This window comes from Podarcis melisellensis, assembly GCF_964234715.1.
Source record: "Podarcis melisellensis genome assembly, chromosome: 7".
In the NCBI taxonomy this organism is placed as follows: domain Eukaryota; kingdom Metazoa; phylum Chordata; class Lepidosauria; order Squamata; family Lacertidae; genus Podarcis; species Podarcis melisellensis.
The window spans coordinates 84,207,439-84,221,669 of NC_138539.1; the positions used below are offsets into that span (position 1 = coordinate 84,207,439).

Consider the following 14,231-nt stretch of genomic DNA (forward strand, 5'->3'; position numbering starts at 1 on the left):
TTGGCCAGTAAAGCAAGATGAGTGCCAAAACCCCAGTCATTCGCGACTGGGCTTAACTGTCAGGGGTCCTTTACTTTTACCTTTTTTACCTCATAAAGGTATTGTGATCCTGTTAAAGTGTTACGGAAAACACTTCTTTGAGATATAGTGCTACCTTGGTTCTCAAACACCTTGGTACTCAAACAACTTGGAACCCAAAGACGGCAAACCCAAAGTAAGTGTTCCGGTTTGCTAACATTTTTCGGGGGCTGAACGTGCTCCGTTTTGAGTGTTACGCTTCCATTTTGAGTGTTGAGGTCTGTCTGTTTTTGCTATTTATTTTGCCTTTTTGTTTTTGCGGCTTTTTTTGTTTCGTTTTTGTGACTGTGTGGAACCCAGTTCAGCTACTGATTGATTGATTGTGTGACTGTAGCACATTGTTTATTGCTTTCATTTTATGGATCAATGGTCTTGTTAGATAGTAAAATTCATGTTAAATTGCTGTTTTAGGGGTTGTTTTTAAAAGTCTGGAACGGATTAATCCATTTCGCATTACTTTCTAAGGGAAAGCGTGTCTTGGTTTCGGAATGCTTTGGTTTTGGAATGGACATCCGGAACGGATTGAGTTTGAGAACCAAGGTACCGCTGTATTGAGAAAAATCTACTGAATAGATTTCTGGATTTAAGTTGCCCATACTGGAAACAAAATCCAAGAAACATCTCACATAAGGTTCTGCAGGTAAAAGTCTTTTTTTAAAAAAACAACAACACTAAAATCTCAGATTCAGAATTCATTCCAAAAGCAAATATGGATTTTTAAAAAAAACATGCATTATGGGGATAATTCGGCTTTGTGTTGCAAAGCTTGTCTGCGGACATTACAGCCTTTAAAATGGGATTCTGGGCGACACTGCACTCAGACTATAAAGTAGATCATTTTAAAAGTGAAGCGTCTGTTTTAACACTTTCTGGCATTGCTCCTGGATCTGAAAAGGTATTTCATGACACATGAAACAAGGCAAGCCGGAATACAAATACCAAGCTGCTTACGGAGAGTTTGGCAAACAGATAAAAACGCTTAAAATATTTGTTTTGTTCTATTAGCTTCCAATGTCATTCTTTCACTGAATCACCATTTAAGCATTTTGTTTTGAATTCTCTTCTTCTCCACTGAAATAGAGATGCTTCTCATAATTCAGTTCTTTGTCCCCCTTATTTATGATTTACTTCAATCCAGAAGACCCAGAACAGACATTATAACAAGAGGGTGGAATTTAACTGCGAATGCTAAGCTCTCTGGAGTTCCGACAGTTGCAGGCCTAGGACCAGAGGCCTTCGTACGTCGACACATCCAAGCGGAGGTCTTCATGGTCGGCCATGGGAAGGAAATTCTCCAGGGGGCCACACAGCCAGCAAAGAGAGCCCAGAATGTGGCTGCTGATTCAAGTTGCCCATTACGAGGTTCACATAGCAATTATCTCCATATTCTGAGGGCCAAATGGCAGAAGACTGTGGGAGATCTGTAACTGGGTCTCCTGCAATTCTTTAAAAGTGTGCTACGTGCAGAGAACATGGGACGCGGGTGGCTCTGTGGGTTAAACCACAGAGTCTAGGACTTGCCGATCAGAAGGTTGGCGGTTCGAATCCCCGCCACAGGGTGAGCTCCCGTTGTTCAGTCCCAGCTCCTGCTAACCTAGCAGTTCAAAAGCACGTCAAAGTGCAAGTAGATAAAAAGGTACCGCTCCGGCGGGAAGGTAAACAGCGTTTCCGTGCACTGCTCTGGTTTGCCAGAAGTGGCTTAGTCATGCTGGCCACATGACCCGGAAGCTATACGCCGGCTTCCTTGGCCAGTAAAGCGAGATGAGCGCCGCAACCTCAGAGTCGGTCACGACTGGACCTAATGGTCAGGGGTCCTTTTACCTTTTACCTGCAGAGAAAACAGCAGCTTTGGAGAGGGCAGTTTTATGAGGAAAATGGAGGGAGGGGAGAAAGGATCAATTTCTTCCAGCAGCACCGCAATCCTTATCGGATTCCTCCTCACCACCTCCAGCAACTACTTAGTAAATAATAAAGGGAAGCTGCTCTAATCCCAGACCTCTGGCTGTCATGTCTGGTTGCCCCCTGGGTCCAGAAAAGGTAAAAACAGCTGACTCAATACCATAAACCCAAGACTGAGAAAAGTTGCTCTCAAAGGCATGTTTGGAGACAGAGTTACGTCACACAGAGCTGCAGCACAAAATGAAATGAGCACAAACGATGTCAATGGACTCCGCAGGAGAACTGACTCTATTCCAAACATATTGCACAGTGTGATTCTGGAACCTACATGGAGCTGCAAGACAACCACAGTTGCCTCCCAGAAGGGGCAATGATTCTGTAGAAATTCACTGTGCCAGACTCCAGGGGGGCATGCTCTGTGCCGTGCAGGCTCTGTGCAAGCTCTGCCTTATGCATGAATAAAATGTGTGAATAATGGGGTGGGCGGGCAGAATTTTGTAAATTACACCGAATTACCCAGCAAAATGTTAAATGGATTGAGAAAAGCATATGTGCCAGGAAAACAGTTGGTGTGCATGCACTTTAACTTTGTCTCAGTTAACTTACTTGTGGGTCAAGATCTCCCCGTCGCTTATAGATAGTTTTTTCACCTGTCAGACTGTCAATTATCTTGGCATCATCTAGTTCTCCAATGGCCTGGTTCCTGAGCCACTGTCTTTCCTTTCCTTTTGCCTGTGAAAAAAAAGGAAACACTTGTCTTTAAGATTATTTTCTTTCTGAAAAGTCTTTGGAAGTACTAATGGGACTTCTGCTGCAAATTCTACAATGAGGTTTGGCAGAAATATTCAAACCAAAACACAAATTGGCAAGTATTTAGGAACACAGGGCTCTGTCTTATACTGGACCCGGACATTTCCTACCTCGAGATGCCAGGGATTCCAGCTGGGACCTTTTGCCAATGAGTGACAGCCCTTTTCCATTGATAATCGATCCTTCCTATCGAATAAACTATTAATAGTTCAAGTTGTAAGGCTTAAGTGATGATGGGCAGATGACACAGCACTCAAAATACAGTTAGCTTTCAGTTACTGATGTAAGTAACTGGACTTTGAGAGACGTGTTAACAGCTGGCCATCACTTAAGCCACATGCAGTATAATAATAATAATAATAATAATAGTAATAATAAATTTTATTTATATCCCGCCCTCCCCAGCCGAAGCTGGGCTCAGGGCGGCTAACAACAATCAAATAATCAAACAGTCAAATAATCACACATTCTAAAAATATTTCATTATAAAAATTAATTAAAATCCAATTGATGGCAACCGATTAAGCAAAATTATGTGCAGCTTGCCAGAGGAGGGAGTCAGGCTGCGCCCTGACCAAAGGCCTGGTGGAACAACTCTGTCTTGCAGGCCCTGCGGAAAGATGTCAGGTCCCGCAGGGCCCTAGTCTCTTGTGACAGAGCGTTCCACCAGATTGGAGCCGCAGCCGAGAAGGCCCTGGCTCTAGTTGAGGCCAGCCTAACCTCTCTGAGGCCTGGGACCTTGAGGATGTTATTATTTGCAGACCGTAGGTTTCTCTGTGGGGCATACTAGGAGAGGCGGTCCCGTAGGTACAAGGGTCCTAGGCTGTATAGGGCTTTAAAGGTTAAAACCAGCACCTTAAACCTGATCCTGTACTCCATCGTGACTTGCTGTTTCACTGGTCTAAGGATGCTTTGTGACTCTGAGCAGGAGGCACTATTGCGTGCATGTTAAGAAGAAGGTAAGTCCAGACCACGTCTCTGTGGCATCCATTGTCCATTCAGCCACATGAACCTCCAGCATGAAGTAGCACCACGCAGGCGCAGGTTTATCACCTCAGTGAGAACTAGTCCCAAATAATGGGATCATACACCAAATAAGCAGGTTGTTAAATTTCACAGCTATACCAGTCTTTTCCTCCTCCTTTTTTTTTTTACAGGCAGCAAAGAATGTCTGGTTTCTTGGTCAGATAGTTTTGCTACACATTTCCCAGGAAGACAATGAAGCCTCAGGAAACAGAGCACATGGCGCTTCCCCCATGAACTTAAAACAACCTTTTGTTAGTCTAAAGGAAAACGGATGCGCTTCCTTCCCTGACGTTGTGGCAAGTGCTGCTCTGTGTCTCTAGGCCCCAGGGACCAACTCCTGAGACCCTGGTCCTGAGGGAGGGGGCACAGGGCTAGCGGCTGCTTCCTCCCCCTCCCCCTTCTCCCTCAGCAGTCCTGAATTGGGGAGCCCAAAGCCTAAAATGCAATATATAACATGTAACAACAGTAAAGTATCTTCAAAAAGAAGATTTTGATCGAATTATAATTACTACTACTACTACCACCACCACCACAAACAGAATTTGGAAGGTTTCTTCACTTACGACCTGGAATAACTATTTGGGTTTTTTTACACAAAAAGAGAAGCTGGGGGGGGGTACAGCACACTGTCTTAACAATTTGGGGGCACAGTCAAGCTCTTTTAATCTCTACAAAGTGCGAGCTCCTCAGATTTTGAGAAAAAATATTTCACTGCACATTTTGCAAATGGAATCTTATCTTCATAGAATCTTAGAATCATAGAATCATAGAGTTGGAAGAGACCATAAGGGCCATCGAGTCCAACCCCCTGCCAAGCAGGAAACACCATCAGAGCACTCCTGACATATGGTTGTCAAGCCTCTGCTTAAAGACCTCCAAAGAAGGAGACTCCACCACACTCCTTGGCAGCAAATTCCACTGTCAAACAGCTCTTACTGTCAGGAAGTTCTTCCTAATGTTTAGGTGGAATCTTCTTTCTTGTAGTTTGGATCCATTGCTCCGTGTCCGCTTCTCTGGAGCAGCAGAAAACAACCTTTCTCCCTCCTCTATGTGACATTCTTTTACATATTTGAACATGGCTATCATATCACCCCTTAACCTCCTCTTCTCCAGGCTAAACATGCCCAGCTCCCTTAGCCGTTCCTCATAAGGCATCGTTTCCAGGCCTTTGACCATTTTGGTTGCCCTCCTCTGGATTCCCTTTGTCCATTTCTCCTTCTCTCTCTGGCTTTCAGACAGCGAAACACAGATGTCAAGAAAGATCACGCCATGGACAAATAGCTGAAACACTCCTGGAGCAGATGTAAAGGCTCACTCAGCTGAAAGCATTATCTGAGCACAATGGCACGAGTTTCAGGGATCAGTGAACTATGACACGAATCACCCTCTCTTTCAAAACTAGATGCAGCACCTCCTAAAGCAGCAGCGGGAAAGGGATGGACAATGGCCCAAACGAGGTCACAGGGCCATTTCCCACAAGCTCCACCCACCTTCTCGACATCTGACATTAGATATACGCAGCTCACCTGACCTCATGGCAAAATCAGGTGCGTGACGGATGGGGAGCCCTACCCACCTATCAAAATGGACCTGTCAAGGGTGTTAGAGGAGCTCAGAGTCCATCTCAGTGCCAGTGTGGTGTAGTGGTTAAGAGTGGTAGTCTCGTAATCTGGTGAACAGGGTTCGCGTCTCGGCTCCTCCACATGCAGCTGCTGGGTGACCTTGGGCCAGTCACACTTCTCTGAAGTCTCTCAGCCCCACTCACCTCACAGAGTGTTTGTTGTGGGGCAGGAAGGGAAAGGAGATTGTTAGCCGCTTTGAGACTCCTTAAGGGGAGTGAAAGGCGGGTGTCAGGGAACTGCCATCAGAGAGAGAGATGGGGGAAAGGCTCCAGGAGAATAGGAGAGACCCTACAGCAGAAGCAGGAACCAGCAGGGGGAGCGCAGGAGTTCCAGCGGAAGGGGAATCGGAGGGAAGGCTCTGGGATACTTCTAGTGAGAATAGTGCAGAGGTATCAAGACCCCCGTTAGCAACTCCCACCCCTCGCCGGAAACTGTCACGCAGAGAGTCACGAAGGCGCATGTCCGTCAAACAGCTTTTATGTTGGAGCAAATTCCGTAGACGCCCACTGTCAGATGCTACCAGCGACTGACGGAGCCATGCTTTGGGGGCTCCGTTAGTGCCTGGGTTTGGTTGACCAGCCAAACCCCAGAGGGATTAAGCTTTTACGCACAAGCAGCTCATTATCCCATCACAGCGGGATATCAAGTCCAAACTTCTCCTCCTCCTCCTCTTCCTCCTCTTCCTCCTCCTCCTCCTCTTCTATATATTTACAGCTTTCATTCCAATATTCTAACCCCTGGCCACAAATAAGCTTAGCCCCAGTTCATACATATGCACATTAAGGAAGAGAAGGTTTTCCATTCCATGGGATCCCTGCATTCTGCTCTTCCTTTTGGTTTACAACTCCTTTGTGAGCTGCAATTTAATTTGTGCGCAAATATATATGTTGTGTGATCAAATCGTGATCCTTTTTTGTGCTGTGTGTATCCTGCCAGGAAGGGATCCTGCCAGTGAACTGAAAACTGTGGCAAACTGCACAGAGGCCTAAGCAAAACTTGGAAATAAAAAAAAGGAAAACAGGTAATTGATGGTGCATTGGTGCAGCTTCAGAAAAAAGGCTGAGATGCTTTGGGACTCCAAAATGAAGATTTAAATTCAAAGCAGGAAGCACCTCTTATTTCACATGGATCTACTGTTCACAGCTATAGACTTGATGGGCAGCAGCTGGACGTGTGAGTTACCGCTGCTGAAATGTGAAGAGATACAGCAGCCTTGGCAGAAAATCCCTATTGTGACAGTCTACTCAGATATGCAACTTATGTCCAGTTGGTTGGGTCAGCAAGTAATGAATTCAAATATCACAACTCATTGCTAGCTGATTAGTTTTCTACCGCTAGAGAATTTTGAGTGGGTTCCGTAAAACAGCTCCCACAAGTCATCCATTAAACCCTCATACCAGAGAGACCCCTCCCGTCTTTTCATATTTTTTTCCCCTTGCCAGTAAGTTGAAAATAAATAATTTCCTGTCAGGTAAAGTGCAGAAAAGGAAGTTTATCACTTTTTAAGAAGTCAATTATTACCTGTAAATTATCCAGGATGATTCGGAGTAAATGAACTTGCCGTCGAACAGCTCCAGAGAACCTCTCATATGTAGATGCATCATATTCACTCATCTGTATTTCTTTCAGTCTGAAGAAATGAGATGAATATAGAATGAAATGAGTAAGAGGCATTTTGCACAGCTATAAAAGAGTTGGTCAACTTTCTTAAAACAGGACATACAAGTACGGAATAAAACAGGCCTTCATAGCTTAAGTTCTAAAACAGACATTCTACCACATTAACTGGGATGGTCCAAATATCAACAGAATTTGAATCTCAGCTAGACTATTTTTATACTGAACTCTCACATCCTGAAATCTGGCTTATCTTATACTGTTTCAAGAAGATATAGAAGTGAAATCAAGAAAACTGAAGCATTCAGGTAGCCACTTTGATTTCCTTCACATATATTGGAGGTTTTTAAACAGAGTTTGTGATTCCTCTCTTACAGGGAGTTGGACTAGAATTAGGCCGCCATATTTTGAAGAGCAAAAATGGGGAGAAATTTGCTGACTTCTACTTTTAGCTATGAATCGCTATGATGACTCTATCTGTGACGTGTCCTGGAAAAAGAGGGCACGTGGCAACCCTAGCCGGGTCCCTTCCAACTCTATACAGTTCTATGACTCTGTCTCACGGCTCATCCAGACTGCCGCTTGCCCTGCCACTTTCTCCCGAGGAAACCCAATCTTTAGCTCCCCATCAGAGCACTTCAGTAACAATGCGCCCGCATGCTCCCAATGCGATCACGTGTGTGACAAGCAGGTTTCAAACTAAATAGCACAATATCGTTCAAGTAATGGAGCAGTCAAGACAATTGGTGTAAATTATACATAACTGCAAGCAACTTCCTGGGGGAATCAAGAAAAAGGTCAAGTGGAGACGGAAGGGAAAGGAGCAAATAATTTACTGAGCAACTGCGTGTGCCTTCTTATGCATACTCACGTTTTTACATGAGCTGAATGAATCTCTCCCATGCATAGCTGTCAACTTACAGACAGCAGCCTCAAAAATAAGGGACCAGCAGCCAAAATAAGGGATTTTAGTCAACCAGCAGCCAAACGAAGCCTCAAGCGGTGGTTCCCACAGCGCAGCAACCCGGCAAAGGGGATGCGGCAAGGAAAACCACCGTCACCTCTCCGCTGGGAAGCACTGAGCAAAGGCGAGTCCCCAGGCAACACGGCCGATTTGATCGGCACAAGGCATGCAAGCTCCACCCCCCATTCATTCTTAGACTCTTTATTGGGTGAGCAACGCAGCCAAGCAACACAGTTGGAGCCTCCCTCCTCCCTGGCCGGCAGGGAGGGAGGGAGGGAGAGGAGCTGCTTCCTTTGAAACCTGGGAAATTTAAGGGACATCATCAATCCGGGACAGCAGCGGGAAACGGCGCTGGATAAGGGAGTTTTCCGCCAAATAAGGGACGGTTGACAGCTATGCTCCCATGTATTAGCATCATTTTTATTAGGACTGCAGCCTGGGCAGTGGGGGGGGAGAGTGAACTATGCCTGCTCCCTACATGGTACAGTCCTGATCGGTGCTCCTCTTGTTGCTGCTTAAATGACAAAGATCAGGCATGTTAAATGCACACACATGCATTATCTGCTGGGACCCTAGATGGATCATGTGTCTAGTAGGCACAAGGGATTTCACTTTATAAACCCAATGCTTCTTTCAAAGTGTCCATTGCATGAAGAGAAATCCATTACAAAGTGAATATTAACCTCTGTTTAAAAGCCTTTTCTCCCATCTCCCTGGCGGCTTTCTTCACCTCTTCAGGCACAGCATCTTTCTCCGCTTGAGACACCTGGTAGACCTTGTGGCCAGCATCCAGTCGGTACGGACCGCCTTTGCCGCCCAGCCCAGCCGTGTCTCTTCCACCTAGAAAAGAAGCAGAAACAGCGCTCTTGATTTTGGATGGAGGAGAATCCAATGGCTTTTCAAACGTCTCATGTTGGTGACACACTTTTTAGATATCATGCATCATTTCGCGACACAGTCATACAGTTTTCCTAGCAAACCGAAGGTTGTGTTGTGTTGTGACACACAGTTTGGAAAGCTCTGCCCTAGAGAATGAGCAGATCAGCACACTGTCATTTCAAGCAAATTGTTTAGAACTGCATGCTACATACGCAACAGAGCTTGGGACACCCTAACCACTTCAGCACGTTTCAGGGATGGCTCCTGAATGTCAGGCGCAAACAATGGTTTTGTACCTGTTCCACCAGCCCACATGTTTCCACCAACATGAGGAGTGTTATCTGGATCTATCTTCCCATGCTTAGGAGAGCTGACATCCAAACCGCTTTCTCTCTCGATAGTTATCTGTTGAAGCAAAAACAAAGTCTGCAGAAAAATGATGGTTATAGGATACTCCGCCATGTGCTCTTTATAAGGTCCAGGCATAGAACCAACTTAACCATATTACTATTCCTTTGCCCAAAGGATGGCTGATGCAATGCATCAAATAAAAGGTTTCCTGGGAAGGAAAGAAGATCAGGGCTATATTTGGGGCACTGAAAGAGTATGAGCAAGTCAAAACATATAAAGCATCAGAGAAGAGTAGCAGTTCAGGGCTCCTTAGAGAAATCAACAAGGAGGGCAGAGAGAATGAAAGGAGTTAATTTGAATTTTGTCAAAATGCTCTTTATGCTCCCTTGCTTCCGAGAGGTTAGGTAACAAAATGCGGAAGTGTCTGAACTTGCTTTTGAGTCTGGATTTGCATCCTAAGATTTAACTTCTTCCACCGTCAAAGGTGCTAAAAATGTGAAACTTCCTGTCAAGTCCAGGGACCTTGCCCTCTCTCCTGGGCAACTCAATTGCATGACCTTGAACCTCACCGCTTCCTTTGATGGGCCAACAGGAATGCCTTCTCTGTTTCTTCCAAAATAGTTTATTATATATATTTTAAAGTTATCTTTTAGATCAGTACTCAATAAATGCTTGAGGACAATTTATATATTCATTTCCAATCTTCGTTAGAAATCTGATGCTGAACACACTGGATACATTTATCACCATGTGCTCCATCCATGTCCATCAAGAGATTATAGATACCTGCTGTGGGTTAAACCACTGAGCCTAGGACTTGCCAATCAGAAGGTTGGCGGTTTGAATCCCTGTGATGGGGTGAGCTCCTGTTGCTCAGTCCCTGCTCCTGCCAACCTAGCAGTTCGAAAGCACATCAAAGTGCAAGTAGATAAATAGGTACTGCTCCAGCGGGAAGGTAAATGGTGTTTCCGTGCGCTGCTCTGGTTCGCCAGAAGCGGCTTAGTCATGCTGGCCACATGACCTGGAAGCTGTCTGCGGACAAATGCCAGCTCCCTCGGCCAGTAAAGCGAGATGAGCGCCACAACCCCAGAGTCGTCCGTGACTGGACCTAATGGTCAGGGGTCCCTTTACCTGTAAGCAGCCATTTACCACAGCCTTTACAGAGAACGACTCTAAGGGAAATGCCACTCTATGAAATGTACTGTATATTTATATTTGACCAATGGATGGTGCTGTTGTCCCTCCAGTGATGATGAGAGCAGATAGCCCTGGCAGAGCAATAACACCAGGAACAGGCCGCCAGAAGCCCTTTTTTCTCATGACCTGTGAAAAGCATTTGATGACTCCAATAGCAGGAGCACGTCAGCAGTTACACAAGGTTCTGTAAACAGAGAGCATCTTGCAAAAAGGGAATATGGGACAGAAAAGATCACCCAGAGAAAGGAACTTTGCTTCCTGCATCCTGGTTCCATAACCAGCCTACCAGGTGCTGCTTACGTTTAAGACATATTGTTCAAGATGAGAAACAATTATCATGGAGGCTAAAAGTGGTTGCCTGGATATTGTTGGTATTATGGGCTGTGTGCAGCAATCTGTGGCTCCGTGTCTGGATTCTTTACTATATTCTTCTGCGTAGTTAACCTTGCCATCTCCTGCAGACCTCTGTGGGGAGCTTTCTCTTCAGATGAGAAGCATTCTGCCCTTTTGTACTTTCAGGCCAGTCTGGTACTGTACCCACATCCAAACCTGAAATACGCTGTCTTCAATCCAGGCTTTGAGGGAATCTGGAGCCACAATGGAGGTTGGGACTGGAGCCTGCAGGGCGGCAGGCAAAGATAATAATGGCCTTCTGGTAAGTTCAGGGCAGAAATCAGGGCTCCTAGTACTGACTGTAAGTCATAGCTGTCAACTTACAGATATGAAAATAAGGGATCAGCAGCCAAAATAAGAGATTTTAGTCAACCAGCAGCCAAACGAAGCCTCAAGTGGTGGTTCCCATAGCACAGCAACCCAGCAAAGGGGATGCAGCAAGGAAAACCACCGTCACCCCTCCGTTGGGATGCGCTGGGCAAAGGCGAGTCCCCAGGCAACGCGGCCAATTTGATTGGCATAAGGCATGTAAGCTTCACCTCCCAGTCGTCCTTAGACTCATTATTGGGTGAGCAACGCAGCCAAGCAACACAGCTGGAGCCTCCCTCCTCCCTGGCCGGCAGAGAGGGAGGGAGAGGAGCTGCTTCCTTTGAAACCTGGGAAATTTAAGGGACATCATCAATAAGCGACAGCAGCGGGACACAGCACTGGGATAAGGGACTTTCCCGCCAAATAAGGGACGCTTGACAGTTATGCTGTAAGTTTCCTTCCTAGATTTTTATAGCTGCCCCATAAGAGAAGCTGTCTGCGAAGCTCACAAAAGGCAAAAAATTGAAACACAACACAGCATAAAACAATAAGAACCCTAAACTATTAATAAAACCCCCACAAAATGCAAATAAAACACAATTTTAACTGCCAAACCAATTCAGAGTCATCATACTGAATGCCATTTGCGGGGCTGCTTTTCCGTTCTGTCCTTGAATAATAGTAATAGTAACAGTAACAGTAATAGTAATTGTAATAATAATAATAATAATAATAATAATAATAAATTTTAGTTATACCCCACCTTCCTTGGTCAGAGCTGGGCTCAGTAAAATTACAGTAAAAACATAATAGGGGGGAAAAACCAATTTAAAATACAGGTTAAAATGCAATTTAAAATGCAGCCTTGTTTTAAAAGTAGCCCATAGATCAAAACCATAAGGGGAGGGAAACATAAGGGTCAGAATGAGTCCAAACCAAAGGCCAGGCGGAACTGCTCTGTCTTGCAGGCCCTGCGGAAAGATGTCAAGTCCCACAGGGCCCTGGTCTTTTGTGACAGAACGTTCCACCAAGTCGGGGCCAGTACTGAAAAGGCCCTGACCCTAGTTGAGACCAATCTAACCACCTTGTGACTTGGGACCTCCAAAATGTTGTCATTTGTGGACTTTAAGGTCCTCCGCGGGGCATACCAGGAGAGGCGGTCATACCAGGAGAGGGTTTTTAGGACTGAGCACCCCCAGGCCCAGGTAACTCAAAAGGCTGTGTTTCAGCCTAAAAGCACAAAATTTAACCCCTGAAGCACCGGATATGGAATGTGCTTCTTCGTCTTACCTGCACAGGCCTGCCATCCTCTTCTCCAATCATGGTTCTCCATTCCTGGAGTGATCTCTGAAGACTTTCCAAGCTGGTTTCCCAGAGCCTGACATTGCCACCCATGTCAACAGTGACCACACCTGCTTCGCCGAGTGCGGCCAACAAGACGTCCGTGTCTGAAATCGCCGAGAGCCACGATGTATAGGGAGTCAGGTTCGTTGGCCTGAAAACCAAGGGAAGCTGGTTTACCGAAAGTGTATTTTAAAACTATGGAGAATTGAAAATGGTGTTGAGCTTTGAACAAAGTTAGGGAAGCCCTACGGATTAAAATATTACTGCAATGGCTTCTGTTTGTTGTTTGCGGCTGAGACAGATTTAAACATGAAATACCTGGGAATAGGAATATATTTAAGTTTCTTTGTTGTAAGATCCGTAATTTCCAGGTAACCAGCAGCTTGGGGAGGAGTAACATCTGCAAACAGAAGTATTGGAAGGATATTTTATAATTAACAGCAAACTCTTTTAATAAATTGTGTTTCCACATCTTTCAAAAACACTTTATAAAACTTAATTTCAGAAAAAAATGAAAACAAAGACAAATGCTTATGCTGTGAATGTTGAATTATAAACAAACATGAACAAAACCTGATCAGGCATGACTGACCCATCTTAATCTATCATCTCGTAACAAATACTAAAATGTAAGTACACATGAAGAGCATTTCAACACAGAACACTTTGGAAAAGCTGAATGCCAGAGATAAAAACAGAGACAAGGATGCCCCAATGGATTTCTTCTTCCAAATTTTTAGAGACTAGCAGAGTTTAAAAGCTGCAAACACGCTTTTTCAGTTGGTATGATAGCTATCTAGCAGCATTAAAGTGGTTAATGCATGAACATACAAGCAGAAGACTTAACTTGCACTTGAACCATTTAGACCCAGGTGGGTTGAACATAACTTCTATACTGACCATAGAGGCAGCTCTACCCAATCGCTCAAGGATATGCACAACCCCTATAGACATGTGCTGCGAACAACTGGAAAGAACTGATTAGAGAGTTTGGATTTGATATCCCACCTTTCACTCCCTTTAAGGAGTCTCAAAGTGGCTAACATTCTCCTTTCCCTTCCTCCCCCACAACAAACACTCTGTGAGGTGAGTGGGGCTGAGAGACTTCAGAGAAGTGTGACTAGCCCAAGGTCACCCAGCAGCTGCATGTGGAGGAGCAGGGAATCGAACCCGGTTCACCAGATTACGAGTCTACCACTCTTAACCACTACACCACACTGGCAATAGTAAGAATTAGCAAGCCCTACCACAAAGCACGCTGGAAATCTCTCTGGAAGGCTTCTGCCGCCACTACAGAATAGTTTCACAAGCATAAGCGCAAATAACTTGCTTTCAAAATAAAATAAAATAAAAGACCTTTTTCCCCCCAACCATGCCTTTGGCTAATTAAACAATCTATGGCCTTTTAAATGCGTTTGTGGGAGAGGGTCATTTTTTGTTCTTGCTGTTATGTTATGCATTTTGTGTTTTCATTTTTATGTTGTAAACCGCCTGTGATAAAGAGTGGTATAGAAACATAATTAATTAATTACAAAGTGAGGTTCTTGTTATGCGCCCAGCATCACATTCTGTGCTTTTACACAGAATCATGAAGTCCTGACTACACTACACAAAAGACTACAAAATTCTATATTTGCCAATTCAGCATTCTGTTGTAGAGCTTGCTGCTTCTCAAAGAATCTCACAGCCCAATTCTATGTATATTTACTAAAAGTAAATCACAGTATTTACTTCTAAGAACT

General features: G+C 44.7%; 1 protein-coding gene across 3 annotated transcripts in view; it reads right to left on the reverse strand.

Moving 5' to 3' along the window:
• The window catches only part of VWA8 (von Willebrand factor A domain containing 8), a 99,992-nt gene that overhangs the window by 11,755 nt on the left and 74,006 nt on the right, over positions 1 to 14,231 (reverse strand). For all 3 annotated transcript variants that reach the window (XM_081917704.1, XM_081917703.1, XM_081917705.1), the window contains exons 36-41: positions 12,808 to 12,889; positions 12,436 to 12,640; positions 9,192 to 9,300; positions 8,700 to 8,856; positions 6,957 to 7,065; positions 2,584 to 2,709 (exon numbers count right to left, since the gene is read on the reverse strand). In XM_081917704.1, coding sequence (XP_081773830.1) covers positions 2,584 to 2,709; positions 6,957 to 7,065; positions 8,700 to 8,856; positions 9,192 to 9,300; positions 12,436 to 12,640; positions 12,808 to 12,889 — 788 coding nt within the window. The remainder of the gene's footprint in view (positions 1 to 2,583; positions 2,710 to 6,956; positions 7,066 to 8,699; positions 8,857 to 9,191; positions 9,301 to 12,435; positions 12,641 to 12,807; positions 12,890 to 14,231) is intronic.